Here is a 22,800-nt window from a genome sequence, read left to right on the forward strand (position 1 = left end):
GCAAATGTATCATTATCACCTTCTTCGGCAACCTGAGCTAACAAAAAAAAAATAGCAGTTGGTCAGCAAAAAGGCGGCCCCCAAGCGCCGATCAACATTAGGATTGTCTTATTGTGTCGCTCCCCCATGATTCCAATTTGTTCGCTGCCCGTCGACTCTCCGCACACAAAAGCAAGGTGCGGTGCCGGATATCCTCACTTTGGCGAGGTCCAAGGTCACGTTGCCGCGTCTTGATGTCATGATCCATCACCACGCCGTCCGCCGTTGGTGACATAACATGCTCTTACCAGAGCCTACATGTTGTCGTAGTTGATCGATCCACTACCCTGTGCGCACGCGGCTCCATTCGACACGCCCTGGGACGTCGGCCACCGTTGGCAAGGTCGATAGCCAGGAACCACCCCTCAAGTACGTGAGTGAGCATTTGGCAAGCGGTGCAACGGCGATTCCTCGCTTGTTCGCCATGGAAGACCTCGAGAGCAAAGAGTTGAAGGCATCCGCCGGCGATGCATCCCACGATGCCTCTCCCCACGGCGACGTCGGCGACGTCGATATGAAGGAGGTCCAGGACGACAACGGACCCGCCGAGCTGAGCCGCGACGGCCACCTCGCGACCACAAACAGAAAGAGCCATGCGACTGATACGATCGTGGCGACGACGATGGTGCCGCCCCGAGCCGGAATTGAGAGGCAGGGCCGGACTTGGCGCGACAGAGCGAATCCACTGCGATGGGGCGGCCGGATCCCCGAGGTTCCAGAGGAGCGCATCGTGTCTCGGGAATACAGGGCTGGCTTCTTGAGCAAGCTGACGTTTGACTGGATGTCGCCTCTCATGATAGTGAGTCTCTTTCTACATGGCTAGTCCCGATTCATGCTTTCTCGCTCTCTCCATCTCTCCCTCACTTCTCACTCTGTGCCCACGTGCACGAACGGGATGTATCTCTCCAGGTTTCACGGACACTTGGGATGGCATTGGATCACGGGAACAAGAACACCAAAAGTGAAGAATAGATTAAAGCTGACATCCGCCATCCTCACAGACGGGTTGCAAGCGCCGGCTCGAACAGGGCGACATCTGGGCCATCAACCCGGACCGCGCCGTCGAGCCGCTGACAAAGCTGGTGCGCGAGTCTTTTCGGCGGCGGATCCGGGCCGGCGACAAGCACCCGCTCTTCTGGGCGCTGCACGACAGCTTCATCTTCGAGTTCTGGATCGGCGGCCTCTGCGCCCTGGTCGGCGCCCTGCCGCAGGTCATCGCGCCCTTTACCCTTCGTTTCCTCATCCAGTTCGCCACCGATGCCTACCAGGCTAGCGTCCAGCAGCGGCCGCGGCCGCCCATCGGCCGCGGTGCCGGGCTCGTCGTCGGCATCACGGCCATGCAGATTTTGCAGAGCCTGTGCGTCAGCCACTTCATCTATCGCGGCATGATGATCGGTGGGCAGAGTCGTGGCGTGCTCATCAGCATGGTTTACGAAAAGGCAATGGTCATCTCGGGCCGCGCGCGCGGCGGTGGCGGTGGCAGACGAGAGGCGCAGCAGCCTGGTGGTGATGATGGTGATGATGGTGATGCAGCAGTAGGAGGGGCCGAGAAACAAGGCCAGACGGAGGAGGAGGAGGACAAGGGGGAGGAGGCGGACGTGGGCGAAAAGAAGGCCAACAAGAGGAGCAGCAAGGACTGCAGCAAGGATGGCGGCATCGGCTGGGCCAACGGCAGCATCGTCAACCTCATGAGCGTCGACACGTACCGCATCGACCAGGCCTCGGCCTTTTTCCACATGATCTGGACGGCGCCCATCCTCTGCCTCATCACTCTCATGCTCCTCCTCGTCAACCTGGCGTACAGCGCGCTCGCCGGCTTCGCCCTGCTCGTCCTCGGCGTGCTGGTGCTGACGCGGGCTATCCGCAGCCTGTTCCGCCGCCGCGAGGCCATTAACAAGATCACGGACCAGCGCGTCTCGCTGACGCAGGAGATCCTGCAGTCGGTCCGCTTCGTCAAGTACTTTGGCTGGGAAAAGGCCTTCCTCGACCGCCTCGCCCAGTTCCGCGCCCGCGAGATTCACGCCATCCAGGTGCTGCTGGCCATCCGCAACGCCATAAACGCCGTCAGCATGTCGCTGCCAATCTTCGCCTCGATGCTCTCCTTCATCGTCTACTCGCTCTCCCACCACGACCTTTCCCCGGCGGAGGTCTTCTCCTCCCTCGCCCTGTTCAACGGCCTGCGCATCCCGCTCAATCTCCTGACCCTCGTCCTGGGCCAGGTCACCGACGCCTGGTCCTCGCTCCAGCGCATCGAGCAGTTTCTCACCGAGGAGGAGCAGGACGAGGACGCCGTCATGGACCCTGAGGGACCCAAAGCCATCGAGCTGCGCGGCGCCGCCTTCACCTGGGAGTGGACGACCTCCCAGGACCCCAACGTCGGCACCCTCACCGCCGCCGACAATGCGAGCAAGCCGTCGGAAGCCCCTCGCCACCCGGGTTCCGCCAAAGAAGACGGCGCCAGCACGCTGGCCGAGGAGCGACGAGACCCCTTCAAGCTGCAGGGCCTCGATCTGCAGGCTGCCCGGAACGAGCTCATCGCCGTTATCGGCTCCGTGGGGAGCGGTAAGAGCTCGCTTCTGGCCGCTCTAGCCGGCGACATGCGCAAGACGAGCGGGAACGTCGTCTTTGGCGGATCGCGGGCATTTTGTCCGCAGTATGCTTGGATCCAGAACACGACGCTGCAGAACAACATTACCTTTGGCAAAGATATGGACAAGCGCTGGTACAGGAAGGTGATTAAAGCGTGAGTGGACTCCCTCTTTCCTGCCACCGCACCTGTTAAATTGCGGAGAAAGAAGGAGGCACGGCTGACCCTGTCCGATGCGGCCCGCAGATGCGCCCTCGAGGCCGACCTCGACATGCTCCCCAACGGCGACCAGACAGAAATCGGCGAACGCGGCATCACCATCTCGGGCGGCCAGAAGCAGCGCCTCAACCTTGCGCGCGCCATCTACTTTGACACTGACATCGTCCTCATGGACGACCCGCTCAGCGCCGTCGACGCCCATGTGGGGCGACACATCTTTGACCAGGCCATCCTCGGCCTGCTGGGGGACAAGTGCCGCATCCTCGCAACACACCAGCTCTGGGTGCTCGCCCACTGCGACCGCATTATCTGGATGGAGGGTGGCAAGATCATGGCGGTCGGAACCTTTGAAGAACTCCTAAGAGACCACAGGGGCGTCCAGGTGCTGATGGAGATGACAGCCGAGGAGGACGGGAAGAACAAGAAGATGGACGAGGGCGAGGACGAGGCTATGGAGGGAGAGGAGGCGGCAGCGGCAGAGGCAGAGGCGGCCGGGGGGCCGGACAAAGAGACGAAATGGAGCAGACAGAGGGGCGCGGCGCTGATGCAGCAGGAAGAGAGATCCGAGTCGAGCGTGCCGTGGTCCGTCTACGGCGCCTACGTGCGCGCTTCGGGCTCCCTGCTCAACGCACCCCTCCTCCTCGTCGTCCTCGTCCTCTCACAGGGCGCCAACATCATGACAAGCCTGTGGCTCTCGTACTGGACGTCGGACCGGTTCGGCCTCTCGGCGGGCCAGTACATGGGCGTCTACGCGGGGCTCGGAGCGATACAGGCGCTCCTCATATTCCTGTTCTCTGTCCTGCTATCCGTGCTCGGGACGCGGGCGTCGTGGGTGATGTTGCGCGACGCGGTAACACGAGTGCTACGGGCCCCAATGGCCTTTTTCGACACGACGCCGCTCGGGCGCATCACCAACCGCTTCTCGCGCGACGTCGACGTCATGGACAACAACCTGACAGACGCCTTCCGCATGTTCAACTTCACCCTGGCCATGGTAATCGCTGTCTTCGCCCTCATCGTCACCTTCTTCCACTACTTTGCATTCGCCCTCGTGCCGCTCTGCCTGCTCTTCGTCATGACCGCCTCCTACTACCGCGCCTCGGCGCGAGAGGTCAAGCGCTTTGAGTCGGCCATGCGCTCCCACGTCTTCGCCAAGTTTGGCGAGGGCCTTAGCGGCGTTGCCACGATCCGGGCCTACGGGGTCCGGGCGCGCTTCGTCGGCGGGCTCCGCGCCGCTATCGACGACATGAACGCCGCCTATTACCTGACCTTTGCCATGCAGCGCTGGCTATCGGTCCGGCTCGACTTGGTAGGCAACGCGCTCGTCGTCACCGTCGCCATCCTCGTCGTCACGTCGCGCTTCAACGTCGACCCGTCCATTAGCGGCCTCGTCCTCAGCTACATCCTCTCCATTGTCCAGATGCTGCAGTTCTCCATCCGCCAACTGGTCGAGGTTGAGAACGGGATGAACGCGGTCGAGCGGCTGCACCACTACGGCTCCGAGCTCGACGAGGAGGCCCCGGCGCACACGGTCGACGTGCGCGCCTCGTGGCCCGAGACGGGCGACATCGTCTTCGACGGGGTCGAGATGCGCTACCGCGACAAGCTGCCCCTCGTCCTCCGCGGCCTGTCTATGCACGTGGCCGGCGGCGAGCGCGTCGGCATCGTTGGCCGCACCGGCGCCGGCAAGAGCTCTATCGTCAGCACTCTCTTCCGCCTCGTCGAGATCTCGGGCGGCTCCATCACCATCGACGGGCTCGACATCGCCACAGTCGGCCTGCACGACCTGAGGTCCCGCCTGGCCATCATTCCCCAGGACCCGACTCTGTTCCGCGGCTCCGTCCGCAGCAACCTCGACCCCTTTGGCGAGCACTCAGACCTCAAGCTCTGGTCCGCCTTGCGGCAGGTCGACCTCGTGCCTGAGGACCCTTATTCGGCCACTCGCGCTCCCTCTTCCCCCTCTTCTTCCCTCCCCGCCACCACCTCCTCTCCATCCCCACGCATCCACCTCGACAGCGCCGTCGAAGAGGACGGGGTCAACTTCTCGCTCGGACAGCGGCAGCTCATGGCCCTGGCGCGGGCCCTTGTGCGCGGCTCGAAGATCATTGTCTGCGACGAGGCTACCTCCTCGGTCGACATGGTGACGGACGACAGGATCCAGCGCACCATGGCCACGGCCTTCCGCGGCAAGACGCTGCTGTGCATCGCCCACCGCCTGCGCACAATCATCGCCTACGACCGCGTCTGCGTTATGGACGCCGGCCGCATCGCCGAGCTCGACACCCCCCTTGCCCTGTGGCACCGCCACGGCATCTTCCGCGGCATGTGCGACCGCAGCGGCATCCGCCTTGCCGACATCCAGGTCGCCGGCGACGCCACCCCGGACGGTCAAAAAGGGGGTCTTTAAAGACAACGTGTGCCTCCCAACTGCCGAGTACTGTTATTCGCACAGGCAGCAATACTTGCAGATGTGCCGGGGAAAGGCGGACATCACGCCTCATCAAATTCGACTCGCGAAGCGCTGGGCACACATTCTTCGCAGGTCGCTGTTCTTAGTCAACCCCCCGAGTACGTCCGCGCCCACACCAAATTTAGGTCCCCAGGCGGGCTGAAAAGGCTGTACGCTCGCTGTATCAGTCTGCGCGTGTAACTATAGTCTCTGTTCACAGCTGCGTTGTATAGCGACAAGAACATCAAGTTCACAGCGGAAGCGCCCATCGCGTCGTCGGCCCGACATACACGCCTCTCAATTCCCGTCATGTCGCTGCTTCTATAATTCCGACCTCTCTTAGTTGGAGTTCTGCGAGGTATTCTGTTCTTAAAGAGCTCGTAAATAGGGACTAGCATAATTTCTATTGGAGGTCTATGCCATTGATAGGCCTCAAGTGTGTGAGGTCGTTCTCGCGAAGACCATACAGGCAAAAGTGGAACGCGCTCCGACAGGTGCGCTGCAATTGACACATATCCAATGACTATTCCCGACAGTCGTACGCAGCCGCTAACTTCCAACGCGGCAGAGCGAGCAAAGTGGTTCGGCCCCCACCCATAGTCATTGCTATCCTTAAATCCTTGGCCGCCATCCTGGTCGGTCGTCGCCCGAGCGCTTCCACTCAGCGAGCCCGCGTGTGCGGATAACACGTTTTAACCAAATGCCCAACGCCTATTAACTGCTGCATCCAAGTTGTGATACGCCAAAGCAGCACAAACAGCCACTCGGCCAATTGGTAGAGCGGCGGGACCTGGGTAGCTCCCTGTCTACACACTGACGGCGGGCGGTTGTCTGCACTGTCACTCGCTCGTCATCGAAGCCGATCTGAGTGAATCATCTTCTGCCTCCTCGTTCTGCGTCGCGCTGTAGCCGACTCTCTATCACTGTCCGTCGCGAACAATTATCATCCGCTGGAGCCCGCAAATCCGTTAATTGACTCTTATGACGTCCCTGAATAGCCAGTCTTCTTCGCGCAGCTACGGCAATAGAACAGATTGTACCCGATCCCTACATATCCGTGCAAGTGTATGTCGTCAGTTGACATCAGGTCCGTCTCGCTGGCGCACCGTAGACAGACTGTCTAACCCCCCCCCCTTCAGCATGACCCGCGAGAAATGGGCTCCGTTTCGACTAATCATTCAATCCGACTCTACCCCCTGGTATAAGTGATTTCCCAGAGGCGGGTACTCGAAGAGGACATACAGCCTGCGCAGCTCGAGTCTTTGGCCTCACTTACTGTTGGCAGGTCTCTTTGCATGCAAAGGGTGGGGTTAACCGGTGTGTTGTATTTGTCTATGTTCAGCTCTTCAAGGGAGGGAGGAGGCCACGATGCTAGCTATGTGGTTACCTCAGCAGTGCTCAGGCCATTGGTCATGACTACGCCACCGGAGCGGACTAACGTAATCCACCCCCTTCCCGGTCACACCCCCTACCCGCTCAAAAATTCTCCACCGACGCGACCCGCACTTCATGGCGAGACAAGCCGAGCACGATGACGGAAATTCGAGACCAATCGATTCCACGCGTCCTGCTCGCCGTCAAGGCCTATCACCAAGGCCAATTCGACAGTACCCACAAAGCCGCGACGGCATATGATGTCCCTCAGTCGACAGTGTCTGGTCGACTGCGCGGACCCCGCCCCCGACGCGACGCGTAGATGAACAACCGGAAGTTGACGGCGACGGAAGAGACTGCCCTCGTACAATGAGTCTTGTCGATGGATGAGCGAGGGATGCCGCCGACAGTGGTCTACAGTCGCCACATGGCCAACTTGTTGCTCTCTGAACGCGGCCAAGAAACTGTCGGCGAGAATTGGGTGCGGAAGTTCGTTGGCCGCCACGACGAAATCAAGGCGAAATACTCTCGTCGATATGATTACCAACGTGCTAAATGCGAAGATCCGAAGACGATCCAAGAATGGTACGATCGAGTGGCAATGGCGAAGCAGAAATGGGGGATTCTTGACGAGGATGTCTACAACTTCGATGAGACGGGGTTTCAAATGGGAGTCATTGCGACGGCAAGAGTCCTTACTCGGTCTGACCGGCGAGGTCGGCCTATGGTCATGCAGCCAGGAAATCGAGAATGGGTTACGGTGATTGAGTCTATCAATTGCCAAGGTTGGGCTTTGCCGGCGATGGTCATCTTCCAGGGCAATATGCACCAAGCAAGCTGGTACAAAGCAGGTGTGCCCAAGGACTGGCAGATTGCCGTGAGCGACAAAGGTTGGAATTCGGACGACCTTGGATTGCATTGGTTAAAGGCAGTTTTCGACCCATACACACGGCGCCGTACGGTTGGAACACGTCGACTTCTCATTCTCGACGGGCATGGCAGTCATGTTACGCCGGAATTTGACAAGTAGTCAAGTACTGTACGGATAATGCCATTGTGGTACTCCCAATGCCAGCTCATTCCTCACATCTCTTACGGCCTCTGGATGTTGGGTGCTTTTGGCCCTTGGAAACGATATATGAGCGGAAAGTTCAAGAGAAGATGCTCGCAGGGGTCAACCACATTGAGAAATAGGACTTACTGCCTCTATACGTTGAGGCCCGCCGACAAGCACTCTCCCCGTCGAACATCCGAAGTGGATTCATGGCCACAGGCCTCTCCCCATTCAATCCGACCCGGGTTCTGTCACGGTTACGCGTTCAGGTTGACAGGAATGGCAACCATGATGCACGGCAACAACTTGTCGAGGAGGAGCAGGCCCGACGGCAGAGAGAAGAAGAGCTATGCGTCCCAAGACAGCGTGCACCACCACGGTGTAGTAAATGCAGGTCTTTGAACACAATGCCCGGACGTGTAATAGATAGACAGTTCTGAATTGACTTGCTTGTTTGTCTCTTGGACTCAATTGCCGTCTGTTGTGTTCGGTTGGTCGTGACGTGAGGTGCGGGTCGCGTCGGTGGGGAATTTTTGAGCGGGTAGGGGGTGTGACCGGGAAGGGGGTGGATTACGTTATACCTAATCGGTAAGTCACATGCGCTCCTCGACCAAGAGGACATCACATGACCTTACTAATGGCCTGAGCTTGCTGAGGTAATCATCTCAACTGAATGCCCCACGTGACCTGGCAGGTGACCTATTCCGCCTTCCTGCTTACCTCAGCAAGCTCAGGCCATTAGTAAGGTCATGTGATGTCCTCGAACAAATGGTCGAGGAGCGCATGTGACTTACCGATTAGGTATAGTCCGCTCCGGTGGCGTAGTCATGACCAATGGCCTGAGCACTGCTGAGGTAACTTCCTGCTGCGCCGTTCCAACAACATATTCTGCCTTACGACAATAAGCGGGAACGCCAGTGCGCCAATCAGTGGAGTTCGTGCGCCAGGGGGGTACCATGATTTGCCGCTTCTTAACTGGCTCAGCACAGAACAAGGCGAATACGTGCAAAAAACAACTCTTTGACTATCCGGCCAAATATTTGAAACGGCCACTAAAATCCGAAACCACCCATACCACCAAAATCGCCTCGACCGCCGTCCCCTGCCTACGGAAGTGCAGCCGCGCGCACGTTGTTGCGGGTGCGCTACGTGGCTGCAAAGATGGCGAGAACAGGCGGAAAATTCGCTCTGCTTGCGCTAGAGCCCCCCAACGGGACCCTTGGTCGGCGGGTTGACCGGGGTTAGCGCCATGCGCCAACCGGACGTGACTTAATTCAGGGCTGCAGATATAATCGTGGGCTTTAGCCGTGCCGTACCTTCCTCTCTCCACATTCTGCTCCACTTTCTTTCGTCCCATGCAGAAACCTGATTCCCCTATAAGTGCAAAATATGGTCCAGGACGAGGAAGGCGGCAGCAACCAAAGAGTGCATTTCTGTCACAGTTATGTGGATGCGCACATTAGGAGTCTTGTGGTGTATATTGAAAGCTCTGCCCCGTCCATCTAAGGAGGGGTGCAGCCGGGACCTTAAGTAGGTACCGGCGCAGGCTAGGAAAACTCTTTTGTTTACAAAACGCGTAGGGGTCTGTTACGCGTCACGGTAAAGTGACTTGTGCCGTGTTGTGACCGTTCCTAGCGTACGTAGACTCCGCACCCCTGAGTGTGGAAGCCACATTCCTACATCAACGCCGCAGGCTAATATTCCTACCCCTGACGCACATGTACCTCGTGACAATTTCCCCGTGCCGCTTTGGTTATTCATGACTCGTGATTGGTGAGCACTATCGTTGCGTTGTTGGTCTGCTGTGCTGCTAATGCATCATCGCAGTTCGGTGTTGGGCTCCACTTTAACCTACTGAGATGCACTAGCGTATCATAGAGCGTGGACTAGACTGAAGGAACGTCATCCGGACTATGGAGGCTGAGTGCGATCGATAAGAGCTAGCGTAGGATTTTGAGAGTGACAGGTCAGTCCGCAGGTCCAGGCAGCATCCAAAACACATTGTCTGTAGGTTAGTTGGTTCCCACCGCCCTACATACATTACATTCGATGTGTAGCACGTGAATGCGGCTCGCTGTGCGACTGCGGCAAAGTCGCCTCCCTTCCTCGCTCCACCTCTTATTGCGAAGCGGCAAGTTGGGGCAGTATTACTCGTCTTCGCTTATCGATATGGAAGCCAAATAGCTCACAACTGTCGCCCGGTTCTAGTTCAAAATACGACATGCTCCCATGTAGACGCAGTCTTCGCCGAAAAGGGAACCATGCGCCTCGTGTATGGGTATGACTCCGTTACAGTACTAGTTGCAAGGCTGCAACAAACCAAGAACCAACAACCGGCCTCTAAGGCCAATCGGAGGTGTCCCGCCCCTGTAGGGCATTCACTGCCCACCCTTCAGCACGAGCGTGCATCATGAAAAAGGATGTGGGGCCTGGCTGCAGTGCAATGTCTTGCAGAACAATTGCTATTGGAAGTGGAAGCACAATGTGGCTGCAGCGTGGCAGCTCGCAGAGCGATGACATCAAGGTTGTTACGAGCCCAATAAGCCACAGCGACGAGGTGAAAATGTTACCGCCGACGACGCACGAGACAGGCTGGCCGATCCGGAGCATGCTCTGGATGCGATGTGACCTTCAGGCGGAGCAGGTGGCAACGCATTCAGATTTGACGGCGCCACTCCTGCGGCTGCCGGATCGAGACCTGATGGTAGTATCGGTGTACGCAGAGGGGAAGGAAGAGTGGGGGAGGCAATGTAGATATGATCGTATCGAGGTACTATGAAGTACAACAGGAGAGAGGAGGAGGAAGGAAGGGAAGCTGGGCGACGCGGGGTCTCGGAGTCGTTGGTGATAAAGTGACCAGGAGCCAGAATCTACATTGCCAGACAGCGTCCGCTTCGAGATGCATTTCAGCAGCTCTACTTTTGGGTACATGTACATAGTCACCCATAGTTCCGTGTTGCTCCTAATACTGCAGTTGGTTCTCAATGCGAGGTGGTGACCGCAAGGTGGATGTGCGTTGCTGCAAGTGGGTGCTTCTGACTGTCCCGGGTGGTGTGAGTCATCTTGGACGTCACTGCAGCTGCAGATCGTAGCCCCGTCACATCCTCTCCCTGTGCATTAGCGGATGTTTGCCTGCATCGAACTGCAGCCACCATTGTGATGGATGCCAGTCTTTCTGCATGAACCCCGGTATGTACATACAGTACAGTACGAGCCTTTTAACGTGTCAAATTACCAGCTGTCGCACGAGAGAAGTTCAGGGAGAAGGTTGGGCACAAAAAACGCGGGGTGTCGCTCCTAGGCCCTTTCGCCCATTATGGGTGCCTGGGTTCCCGTTACGTACCTGCGGCCGATTCTGGCTTCACAACAGTGCAGCAAGTCCTCGTCTTGGGCGACTGACAGCACCTTCACTTCTCGCTGCTTGGTAACTAGTACTGAGCTGTAAGGACTGCAACCCCTTCTTAATAAGCAATATCGTCTTCACTGCAGCCAGAAAGTGAGCTGGCGCCGAGTAGCATTGCTGCCCCCAACCAGGCAGCAGCGGAAGGGTCTAGGAGCGACACCCCGAGTTTCCTCGCTCAACCCGTTCCCCCGCAACTTGTCTCTACAACAGTTGGTAATCTGGTCATGCCAGCCCTCCACAAACGTCTTGACTTCACCATCACTCTACCGCGGGGTTGCAACGTTTCCCCGCTCACAGACCAGCGCACCGGTATGACATGGAAACACGTTCTGACGAAGATAGCGCATGGTATAACCAGCACGTCTTTCTTCTGCCAATTCATCCGAAACTGGCCATGGACGAACCGATCCGCTTGCTTGGCAGTCGCACCTCGTCGAGATCTCTCGCCGTGTTCGCGGCCGCCCCTTGGTCTTTGGAGAACCCGCATGTGGAGTGGATCGTGATACTGTTGATCCGGACTGCGGCAATCCCTGACGTCGCCATGATCAGCGGCGATTCGAAAGGCTCCTCCTACTGAACAACTCGGCGAGTGCCTCGATGATTCGCGACTTGCCGGTCCTGCCCTCGCTGCCGATGAACTGGCAGAGCTGGCCGACATCGCCTCCGTCGTTTTGTCGTATCAAATCGAGCTGGCGGCATATGATTGAGAAGCGATAGACTGCGTTTTGTTCAGCGTCAGCCGTGTCGCCAACTCTCTGCCCGCCGCTGAGAAAGAGGTTCCCGCCATTGTTGTTGCGTTCGAGCCTGACGAGCGATACATAGTCGTACAGGCATAGGCCTCGCAGGCGCTCTCCACGGTGCTGATACGCCTCGACGTGGGAGATCCTGGGGCCTGCTTCTTCGACGACAACCGACTCACCCAGGGGATCATCTGTGACCCCTACGCCACTTTCCTGTCGAAAGACGTGCCAGTACAACAGGTATGTGTTTAGGTACGCCCAGGCGCTGCTGTTGGTAAATTCGGCTGGAGATCCTAGAAGAGCGACGACCTCGGCCTGCAACAGGGACGCTCCGTCAACACACGGTTCGCCATCGTCAAAAACTATATGGTCTGATCCGTGCTCCATGGGGTATATGTTGCATATCACCATCTCGTCTGCCAGTTCGGCCAACGCAAGCACTAGATCAATCGTGCTTTCCGAGTCTCGGCCCTGCCACGTTTTGGTGCCTCGCGGTAGCAGGCTGCAGAGCCCACAGTCATTAATCAGGTCGATGATCGACTGCGCTTCCCCTTGTCTTCTCGCCGTTACCTCGTCGCCTCCCCAGAGTAGATCGTGGCGATTAAAGTCACCAGCGACGACGAAGTCTGCTCGCCGTCCAGTTCCACCGCGGAAGCCCGCCACTAATCCATGCATATTGTGACGGCTTTCGTTGAGCACCGTCACACCCCGTTTGCGTACATGACCCACATGTTGTTAAGCCACGGCCCACACGTACGGAAGACATATTTAGGGAGAGGACACCCGGCTGTATTGTTCTGCTCTCCTTTATCTTCTTCAAGAGTAGAATCTTCGTAATAAAGTCCACAGCCTCCTGGCTCAGTGCATGACCGTCACACATATCTCTTACCGCTCTCGACAGCGCCTCCTCGCTCTTCCCCTCTACGTACACCGACGATACCATTAGATATCAGTCTGGTAGCCGAAGGATTGCCGCTGTCAAATCCGCTGACTGCGTTGCCGCTTGCTCCGCCTCGAGGTCACTCCGACCCAGAGCATGGTCCTGATCGGTATCATTCTCACCAGCTGCTGTGGCTTATTGGGCTCGTAATTATCCTGTTGTTTTATCCTCCTCGCGTACGGTTCAGAGATGGCCAATGCACGGTAGCCCTTGAGATCTTCGTCGTTCATCAGGCTCAGCTGCACCGCGTGTTGCTTTCTAATGTTAAGCCGCAGCAGGCGAAAGCTCGTGCACTGTTACGTGATGACCGTTTCGGCCAATTCGGGCTGAATGAGGAAGGCAAATCATCCAGGCTTTTTGAGATCTAGTAGCATATGTCGTCTAAATCTGACCCACGAGAAGGCAATTATCGGCCAGATTTGAGATGTCTGTCTAGAAAACCGGCAGGAGACTAGGTAATACCGCGCCGTGCACCCTGCTGCTCAAAAGCGATCGCATCCTCCACAGCTTTCCCCGCCAAAAATGTGTACTCTTCATCTAGTCTCTCCGTCGCGGCAATAACTGCATTCTCCTTGTTTTGTAGCTCCGTTCTCTGGGCTGCTATTTCCCGAAGAGCTTCTTTTGACCTTGACCGCAAAACGTGCTTGTTACGCTCCAGTTCCTTCATAGTCGCTTGCGTCTTCTGTCGGAGCATAGCAATCTCCTTACTGCGCCCGAAATCTCTTAAGAGCGTTGCCAATGCCTCAGCATCCAGCAAGAACTTTTCCATGCCCTTCGTGTTAACTTGACGCCGATGAACAGCGCTATGCCGAATGTTGGCAACAGAGCGGAAGAGGCTGTCCAACTGCTTTCCATTGCTCTCCATATCCGAGAAGCCTTTCTGGCGCTTTGAAAGTTCACCAATCCAGCGATTTAGCTCAACTGACTCCGCGCAATCCCATCCACGTTGGTGAAGAGTATCAGGCATCACTCGTTTTCCAAACTCGAAGCAAGTCTCTTCCAAAACATGTTGCAAGTGCACCAAAAGCTGGTGCTGAGTCTTGGAAGGGAGATAGGTCGGCGTCGCAGTCTCGTAGGGTCGATGAGTGACGTCTCCATGGGCAGGCGGCAGCGGGACCAAGCCTGCACCGGTTTGCGAGATCATATAATCGTGTTTCAGGGTACGTTCCGTATGGGAAATATCTGACGCAGGATACCGCGCCCGGAGCTCGGTCGGCTCGACCGCCAACTTGAGCTGTGTGACCTGCGTCTCGACGGAAACATCATGCGAATCCCCATTCACCTCCCGAAGGTTATTGCCATTTTCAACCAACCTTGATACATCTCTGGTGAGGGCATATGGGGCTCGTGCAAATAGGTCCAACGTCCTAGGCGTGTTGCTGTTGGTATGGTTCGTTTGTGTGGAATCGTCGTTTTCGCACCCTTCGTCATTGAGCGGCGGTCGTGCACCTTGGCCCCTGCCTCGTACAGGAGTCGTTTCGAGTGCGGCCACTTGCTCCTCTGTCGTGCACAGTTCCATTGTCGATGCTTCTGACTGATAGTTGTTGCCGTGCTTGCTCGACGACTCAACCGACTGTACGTACCGAATATGTCAGTTTTCATATGTGAGACCTTCAACTTGGCAGCATACCTACAGAAAGCTGTAAGGTGTGACAGTCAAGAGCTTGTCGCCAGTGAAGCGCATCCGGAATTCGATCATCGCCCGACCCCATCCAATGGTGGACAGTTGCTCGCATAGCAACACTGACAACGTTAATGACATCCACTAGGGCATCTGTAAGTCCTAGTAATCACTGAGAATACCCATGTTAGGACAGTCTCAACTCACTGTGGTTCGAAGCTATCAACTCATTGTGGCTGTAATAAGGCGACAACTCTGATACCAGCTTCTCGTGATCGACAATATTCGCAGGAAGTTCATCCGGGGAGTACATCCAGCAGACGCGCGCATAGACGTGAGACTCGTCCGATGCCCTGATCTCGAGGATCTTGGCCACCCAACAGTCGGCGAGGCCCAGCACGCGTCGATGTTGAGGATCCTCGCTAGCAGCCTCTTGTCGTTCAACACTTTTGTCATTGGCAATGTACACGAAATCGTCGCTGTGGTACTTGACATTGTCTACTGTTGGGAAGACTTCAATACCGAACATTTTTCCTGTGAAGCAGTGAGAAGTTCTAGGATCGCACTCACAAACAAAACTTCTGTAGCGGGTCATACCGGACCATCGCTTGTACGGCTTGACGGTATACAACGTGTCCAACGACTGACACGTCTTGAACTTCCCAATGGGCTCGAATGGCGACACCTGGACGAGATATAACCTGCTTTTGTTTGGAACGCCACGCTTACGCTTTTTGGAAGCTTGGTCCAGCTCCTCACAGGACCGCGCCGCGATTGTGGCCACAGTGAAGGGGCATTCTGCGCGGTTGTTTTCGATGGCGCGATGTCTCTTTCTTCCCGAGCTCATGACCGACACTACTGTCGTGCGATGGAAATTCCGGGCGATTGCACGCGTGCGTTGCCGATTGCAGGCACTGTCAAGTTGTCTGCTGCGGTGGTGTTGTTTAAGGTTAGGGGCTGAGCTGGATGAGATTTGCTAGAGATCCGGCCACTTCTGCCTCAACAAGACCAGGCCGCTGCCAGGTTCTTCCGAGCCTCCTGCTGGATAACCCGATCACGTTGCCATGTACCTTTTGGGTTGCCTAGGTGGTCGGGAGCCACTAAGGGGACATGCCCTTAATGTCCCCTTAGTGGCTCCCGAAGGGCCCCGCCAACGGGTAAGCAAAGCTCTAAATTTGTGCTACGAAGTGACGAAGTACACGCAGTGCGCAGATTCAGCTGTGCTTCTTTACTGAGGAAAAAATGCGGCCCACTTTTCTAACAGTTGTGTTTTGATTGGAGCCCACTTCAAATTCGCCATTATGATAGGTCAAACCTACCCATAGTTTACCCGTGGACAGCGTTGTGATTGGTCAGCTCCCATGTATACTGTCTGTGATAAAACTATTCACACCGTAAAAGACATATCTGATTGGTCCAAACAGTTTACCCGCATTTTTGCCAGCGGGAGGTTTACCCGTACCTTTCCCGTTTTGGGACGTCACCTACTCGTCCCACAGACCCACGTAAAGTGGGTCCTCACCACCTGTCTGTGTCAACCACCTGGCTGTGTCACTTCACCGCTTCAAGCCTCTATCTTGACCTCAACAACGGCACATTATGAAGAATAAAGAGCTTACGCTTGAAAGGCGCGTAGCCGAGGCTATTAAAGCCATTGAGGCAAATCCCAATATGTCCCCGCGCTGCGGCTAAGGAATTTGGGGTTCCACGCGAACGACTCCGCTTGCGATTTCACGGCATCCAACCTCGCAGCGGCCATAAAGCAACGCATACGAGGCTATCGCCAGCTCAAGAGGACTCAATCGATCTGTATATCGATCGTCTTGAGCGTATAGGACTTGCGGTGCGGAAGGACTTATTACGCGATGCAGCAAATCGGGTTCTAAGCTCCACGGTCGGCCCTGATGGTACCCGCAACGAACCCTTCGACTCCCAATGCTTTGTTGGCAAAACTGGATATCCCGTTTTATTAAACGCAAGGGATATCATATTATGAAGCAAAAGGTACTCGATAACCAACGCAAGCTTGCCGAATCAGTCCCGCACGTTACCGAGTACTTCAAGAAGCTCCACGAGACGATTGCCTCGTACGGGATTAACCCGGCTGATATCTGGAATATGGACGAGACGGGCTTCCGTATTGGTATTGGCAGGGACCGTTGTCGTCACGAAATCAAGGCGATCGCAATACTTTGGTATTGAGGAAAACAGGAGTCGGCAACAGCCGTTGAAGCGATTTCTGCCGATGGTCGATACATCCCTGCGTTTTTGATCCTATCCGGCAAGGTCCACCTCGAACAGTGGTACGGCATCAAGGAGCTAGATGGCGATACCCTTATTGGTGTTACGGAAACGGGATTTACGAACGATCAGCTCAATCTGCCGTGGATTCAACATTTCGATAAGCATGCAAAGAGCAAAGGTGCTTGGAGGCTATTGCTCCTTGACGGCCACGGCTCCCACCATACCCTTGACCTTATCGAGTACGCTGAAGCCCATAATTCAGCCCGAAGGGCGTTCTACTCAGTCAGAAAGAGTCGAGCATAAAACCTCTTCTGATTGGCCAATTAGCCTCCCCTGTGCTCAACTCGCGAACGAATTGGTCGGCTGATAACGCCACCAAATGAAGGCCCACCATAAACCCCTGAGCGTTGACTAGGTAACCAAGGAGCTCTCCAAGGGCTCGCCAAGAGCTTTCACTTCTTTCTCTTTTCCGTCGAATCTATCAAACGCATTGGTTTGCTAACGGTATCTAGGTTTCACACATCACCTCCGCGGCCGACCTACCTCTCAATATTCCCCGGTTACCTTACCTCCAGGCAAGCTGTACAGTCTCCTCCTACATTGTTTAGACCTGATCTAACTACCGCAAAGACAGCCTCCCTATTGAGATCTATCACGGTCTTGGACCTCTCGGCTGTCAGCCAGCTCTGCTAGCACCGCCAAACCCTCGCAAAGCCTCCCTGCCCGAGCAATATATAGCAGCTTAGGTCGATACGAAGTGGATATATACTGTCAGATGGAGAACGATACACCCCAGGCGGTCCGCAACTGCCGTACCTGCAAGCAAGACCTGCCCGAAGTCGAGTTTCGAAGCGTCAAGGACCCTACAAAGTTCACAACAGAGTGTGCTAACTGTAGGGCACGCCGAAGGGAGCGGATAACCGAATCCCGAGCCGTCGTCGCCGCAATGCAGAAGATCGCCTCGAAGCCATTGCCACGCAGAGCCTCGAAGAGGACCGATTCACTAGCTAACCTGACGCCTCCAAGGCGGACTGCACTTTTGTGCTAAGCACGTCTATATCACAAGAATGGCTTCCTGCCACTCCTTCATTACTGCCACAGAGTCATTGCCGCGGCCGTTATACACGTCAAGTCAACATGAACCCCCGGCCACGGCCACAGCCTCAAGAGCGACAGTTCGATCAGATGGTTGATCCGCCCTTTACAGGGGACCTTAACTTGCCTGCCCTTAGTGAGGAGGATCGGGCTCTTGTGCAGGAGTTCTATACTGCCCTGAATGACGACAAGGTGCATAGTTGCATTCGCTGCCAGGAGCGTTGGTTCGATATGAAGCGAAATAGCTCGAAAATCTGCAGTCGCTGCATTGGCCGAGACAGGAAGAAAGCCCTCGACGAGCCCTACTTCTTTAGCGCTGCGAATAACCTTGATTTTGGGGAAGTCCCCGCCAATCTACCTGATCTAACGATGGTCGAGGAGATGCTCATCGCTAGGGTTCACGTACATGTGAAAGTCTTGCAGGTGCGTGGCGCTCAATACAAATATCGCGGTCACGTTGTCCACTTCCTTCGCAATGTTGGCAGGCTCTTTGAAGAGCTCCCAGTCCTACCTGAAGAGCTAGATATCGTCCTCCTGCGGCCTCCTAATGTGGAGGGCGACCTCGCTTTCGGCAACAGTTTGCTCGCGATTTCCGGGTACGTCGCTCGTGCCTGTCGGCCTGGCTGCATTACCTACACCGTCACCACCCGGGCTATCGCGATATCGTTGTGAGCCAGAATCGCCTGCAACGTCTTCCTCTTGATGGCAGCATAGTTGCTTCCATTGCCAGCCAAGTGGCTGACATAGCTGACGGCGAGGTCCCCCAAGGTCCCGTTGAGGAGGTTGTGGAAGAGGACCCTAGCGATGCCGATGCATCAGCGATCCCGAATTTGCAGGTCACTGATACCGAATTGAACGCTCTGCAGTCCCGATTTCTTGATGGGACCCTAACCCTGGGCGCATGACTGATCTGGAGTATATGCCGCGTAGCGCGCAGACTCACCACCAGATGCCACTGCCTTCCATTCGCAGGACCCCTATCGACGAATTCAACCGTTCCCAGCCGCTGTTAACGCTCGCGTTCCCTACCCTCTACCCTGACGGCAAGGCCGACTTCGTGGAGCTTCGCTTACGGAGCATCACGTATCAGGACTACCTTGGCCATGCGATGAGATGGCATGACGGACGTTTTGCCCGCCATAAGACGTGGCCTTTCGTCGCCCTCAATACGATGTTACGTGCGCAGGTCCGAAAGCGAAGTGACTACTTCGTCAAGCAACGCGACAGCCGCCGTCAACCCCTTACCCGCGCCGACCTAGAGGGAGCGATGGCTGAGCCTGACGAGCCGGAGGCTCAGGCGCTGATCCAGTCAATCACGCGCCAAGCCGCGGTAATCAGGGGCACCCGGCCGTATTGGTATAAGCAAAGGAAGGAATTGGAAGCATATGCCATAATCTAGGCAAGCCTGGCCTTTTCGCTACTGCAAGTGCAGCCGATTACCACTGGGAATCCCTATACCGTCATATGCCTCGATTTGACGAGTGGCAAACAGCTCCTGAGGTGGCGCGGATGGCTCTATCCCGGCAACTGCTGCGGACAACGCCCACATCGCTGCTTACCACTTCCATAAACGTTATACGCTATTTAGGACTATTGTCCTGAAGCAGAAGTTCAACCTAACGGACTCTTGGGGCCGCTACGAGTGGCAGGGCAGGGGTTCCAGTCACCACCACGGCCTATATTGGCTAAGCGGCCACCCAGACTTAGATCCTGACAACGATCAGTCCCGGGAGCAATTCGCCCGCATCTGGGGATATCATGTATCTGCTGTCAACCCAGAGACTCAGCGAATACAGGCGCCTGGAGAAGGGAATCCCCTGATCGGCAATCTATTGGAGCAGCCCCTTACGGTTCAGTTCCTATCAATGGTGGTCAACCGCGTGCAACGCCACCGCTGCAACAACTACTGTATGCAGCTCAATAAGCATACCAAGCAGGTGGAGTGCCGCTTTGGATTTCTCACGGACAGCGCCTGCTAGCCTCCCTGACAAGGTTCCTCATTCTAAGCACTGGAACTTCAGGGTCGAGAGGAACGATGGCCAGATTAACCACTACAACCGCTTGCTTACCGTTGCGTGGCTAGCCAATACAGATGTTTCGCCCTGCACGAGCCTCCAGCAGGTAATCGATTACGCGGCCAAATACTGCTCCAAGTCGGAAAAGAAGAGCGAGTCTTTTGCCCAGATCGGGAAGGCCCTGATGCCCCGGGTCAAGGACCACAACCACTATAAAGAAGGAACAGCCCCACCAAAGCTCTCACACAAAGAAAAACAAGCCCTTTATCAAGAGATACAGTTTCTATTATCTCAGCCAGGACCTGTCTTTATGGATTGTTACGATAACTCTGATTGGGAAGAAATAGTTGATGAATAGCTTCACTTCCCTAGTTAGGTAATAGCTCTTTGTCCTACAGTATATAAGCATGCGGCTTACACAGTGGCAGGGGGCCCTTGTGACCTTGAGGAGTCTAGTTTCTTTTGATCGCAGCCTTCGTATGTGTGAAAGATATGTGAAAGAACAGCTGGTGGGGCTGCCTCGGCAAAAGCTCAGCTGACTTCAAACCCGGAGGCCTCCCACTTACTTCCCCCAGTCGCCTCCGCCAGGCCTTGAGGAACGAAAGAGACGAAAGGACTCTGCCCCACCCTCAGCCACCCCCAGAATCCATTGGCCCAGAAATTTTGTCCCCTTTGCCTTGAGGAACGAAAGGACTCTTAGAGCGGGGGGGGGGATTTCGTGCCTTTTTCACCCAGAACCTCGCGAGTATTCAAACATACGCTTGGAAGAGGACCCCGCCACCAAAATTTGGCGGCGCATTCCCAACGCCCGCCCGCCCTGGCTTGCCGTGATATACGGGCCCAACCACTTTACTACACGGGCGCTCCTTACACGGGCTGTACTCATAGAGATCAAACCTCACCCAGGAAATTGCAGCGACTTAGATTGCGACGAACTGTAACGGTCTCAAACTGAGTGTTTTGTCAACTAGCTGAGCGACTGCAATTAGTATCCTAAAGCTGGAGAGAAAAGAAGAAAAAGAGAAAAACTGGAAAGAAAGTGGCGCGGGCTTCTTTCTGAGCGGAACTCTGGAGCTCGTGTGGGGGTTTTGTCGAGACTCGAGAACGGAGCCGAGACCCTACGGGCCTAGCCCTTTACACGAACCAAGCCGCCATGCCCAAAGCCAAAGCACCGGCGCTCGCAAAGTCCCTCGCCGCGCCGTTCTCGACCACAGCTGTGGCAGAGTGTCCGGATCCCGTCTGGTCTGCCTTCGTAGCGCTGGCGGTGGCGGTGGCAGGAGCGGATTGCACAGAACCGGTCTTGCTGTAGAATGCATTGCTGGCGCTCGACACGCGCTCGCCGAAGTCGCTGGCCGTCACTGGAACTTTGGCGTAACAGTTGTCTGGTCCCGAAGTCGGAATGTTTGTGAGCGAGATGGCCGCAGGGCGTTGATTGGTAATGCAACAGTAGTCGTTCTCGGGTTGGCCCTTCTGCACGAACCATCCCGGGCAGTCTGGCATTTCCTTGCCATTGTAGTTGACCCCATTCGCGAAGCCGATAGCGGCGGCGAGAAGGAGTGAAGGCAAGTAGCTCGAATGCATTATGGAAATATAGGACAGGTTTGGTGAAAGAAGATGAGTTTCAGGAAACAAACAAGTGGAAACGGAGTAAGTAGATATGGAAGATTCAAGGACTCGGGATAAGGAATAGAAGAGAGGGCAGATTTCGGGGAAGATGATGTGATATTTATACAGGAAAATACTCATAGTGTTCCCTAGTTCCAAACTCCTACGTAGAGTGAGAATCACTCCATACATCGGTCAATCTAGATGTACCTAGAACTTTGCGGCAACTTCCAGTCTTGAGGACATTCAGGGACGAGTCTACCTGAGATGATCTAATTTACAGGCAGGGATGGACATCTTACGAACGGGAATCGAATCGATAGATTCATTCGATGCCAAGTCTTACAAATATCGAATCGAATTTCTTGGCGTTCGATTCGATGTCGAATCTGCCACGGCCCCGTTCGATTCGCATCGAATCGAACGCGGAGTGCCTCGTTCGACGTTCGACAGCATCGAATCGAACGTGGCGTTTTTCGTTCGACAGACGAATCGAACTGAGGTGCATTTTAGTGCCCATCGAATCGAACGGCACCCAGGCGTTCGACCGAATTCGATCGAATCGATCGAATGAGTGATGCGGTTCGCGAAAATCACCGCGGAGAGCCTTTACGCGCGTCTTCTTAGACGCGTTAGTCGGCCCCTGTTGGTGCCTGACGCGACCAAGCGTGATTTGACCTCTTTATCGACCAAACTAGGTTAAGGCGCTAAGACATGTTAGTATGTACAGCTAAACCCCACACAACTACGTGACAGAATTAGTATCTTGCAACTCCAGCAAACATGCTCTACGGAAACTCATTGATGGCTGTTCTATAAAATCTATAAAATCATGACGAAACTCTAAAGTGCAGGGTCACCATAAGTTCCCATGGCGACGTTGTATACGTGCGATATGTTGGAACGAAATCTCAGTCATAGTGGGATTGATACCATGGCGCCAGAGCTAAGAAATTATTATTATTATTATTATTATTGTATTTTCCGTCCAGCGACCTTTAGGTCGCTCAGGTCCCCGAGACGGGGCACAGGACGTGCTGAGCTGCTGGAAGTCTACTATCGCGGAGTAGGCCCACAATACGCGAAACGAAACGAGTACCAATCCGCGTCTTCTGCCCCCCCTGAAACAATGCCGCGGAAAAGCAAGAACAGCACCAAGCGCAACTCGAACCAATTCGAGTTGCTCGATGACGAGGATGACGGTACGAACGACAATGTGGCCTGTAGCATCATTGTGGCCAATTCGACAAGCGCGGCCGACGCGACAAGGACCAGCGCTCGCGGTCGCCCTCTGAAACCGACACTGCAATTCGACCCAGAACCGCGCCCATCACGAAAGAAATCCGCCGTCCCGAAAGCGAAATCGACGAATGCCGACCCCGGTGCCAACGAGGATTCATTGGCACGAATCGAAG

The 22,800-nt window shown here is 55.6% G+C and overlaps 6 protein-coding genes across 6 annotated transcripts; 3 read left to right on the plus strand and 3 right to left on the minus strand.

Annotated features, from left to right (window-relative positions):
• Positions 1-463: 463 nt before the first annotated feature.
• On the plus strand, positions 464-5,252 carry HRG_11739 (ABC transporter transmembrane domain-containing protein; the record flags this gene model as incomplete). The annotated part of the gene is made up of 4 exons (XM_044870209.1): positions 464-838; positions 1,041-1,515; positions 1,573-2,782; positions 2,873-5,252. The coding sequence occupies 4 exons, from the start codon at positions 464-466 to the stop codon at positions 5,250-5,252; spliced, it is 4,440 nt and encodes a 1,479-aa protein (XP_044714704.1).
• A 1,573-nt stretch (positions 5,253-6,825) lies between these two features.
• Positions 6,826-7,698, plus strand: HRG_11740 (DDE superfamily endonuclease domain-containing protein; the record flags this gene model as incomplete). Its single annotated transcript, XM_044870210.1, has 2 exons — positions 6,826-6,952; positions 7,043-7,698. 2 exons carry the CDS (start codon positions 6,826-6,828, stop codon positions 7,696-7,698), a joined length of 783 nt encoding a protein of 260 aa, XP_044714705.1.
• Positions 7,699-11,503: 3,805 nt separating this feature from the next.
• HRG_11741 (endonuclease-reverse transcriptase domain-containing protein) lies at positions 11,504-13,035 on the minus strand (the record flags this gene model as incomplete). The annotated part of the gene is made up of 4 exons (XM_044870211.1): positions 11,504-11,655; positions 11,700-12,527; positions 12,806-12,852; positions 12,986-13,035. 4 exons carry the CDS (start codon positions 13,033-13,035, stop codon positions 11,504-11,506), a joined length of 1,077 nt encoding a protein of 358 aa, XP_044714706.1.
• Positions 13,036-14,172: 1,137 nt separating this feature from the next.
• Positions 14,173-15,273, minus strand: HRG_11742 (BAH domain-containing protein; the record flags this gene model as incomplete). Its single annotated transcript, XM_044870212.1, has 6 exons — positions 14,173-14,184; positions 14,274-14,378; positions 14,440-14,445; positions 14,554-14,570; positions 14,634-14,927; positions 14,997-15,273. The coding sequence occupies 6 exons, from the start codon at positions 15,271-15,273 to the stop codon at positions 14,173-14,175; spliced, it is 711 nt and encodes a 236-aa protein (XP_044714707.1).
• A 1,145-nt stretch (positions 15,274-16,418) lies between these two features.
• HRG_11743 (DDE superfamily endonuclease domain-containing protein) lies at positions 16,419-19,164 on the plus strand (the record flags this gene model as incomplete). The annotated part of the gene is made up of 8 exons (XM_044870213.1): positions 16,419-16,575; positions 16,630-16,952; positions 17,183-17,245; positions 17,446-17,568; positions 17,772-18,361; positions 18,475-18,630; positions 18,696-18,943; positions 19,025-19,164. The coding sequence occupies 8 exons, from the start codon at positions 16,419-16,421 to the stop codon at positions 19,162-19,164; spliced, it is 1,800 nt and encodes a 599-aa protein (XP_044714708.1).
• Positions 19,165-20,914: 1,750 nt separating this feature from the next.
• HRG_11744 (uncharacterized protein) lies at positions 20,915-21,361 on the minus strand (the record flags this gene model as incomplete). Its single annotated transcript, XM_044870214.1, has 1 exon — positions 20,915-21,361. One exon carries the CDS (start codon positions 21,359-21,361, stop codon positions 20,915-20,917), a length of 447 nt encoding a protein of 148 aa, XP_044714709.1.
• Between the last annotated feature and the right edge of the window lie 1,439 nt (positions 21,362-22,800).

The sequence above is a fragment of the Hirsutella rhossiliensis genome, assembly GCF_020360975.1.
Source record: "Hirsutella rhossiliensis strain HR02 chromosome Unknown scaffold00022, whole genome shotgun sequence".
Classification (NCBI taxonomy): domain Eukaryota; kingdom Fungi; phylum Ascomycota; class Sordariomycetes; order Hypocreales; family Ophiocordycipitaceae; genus Hirsutella; species Hirsutella rhossiliensis.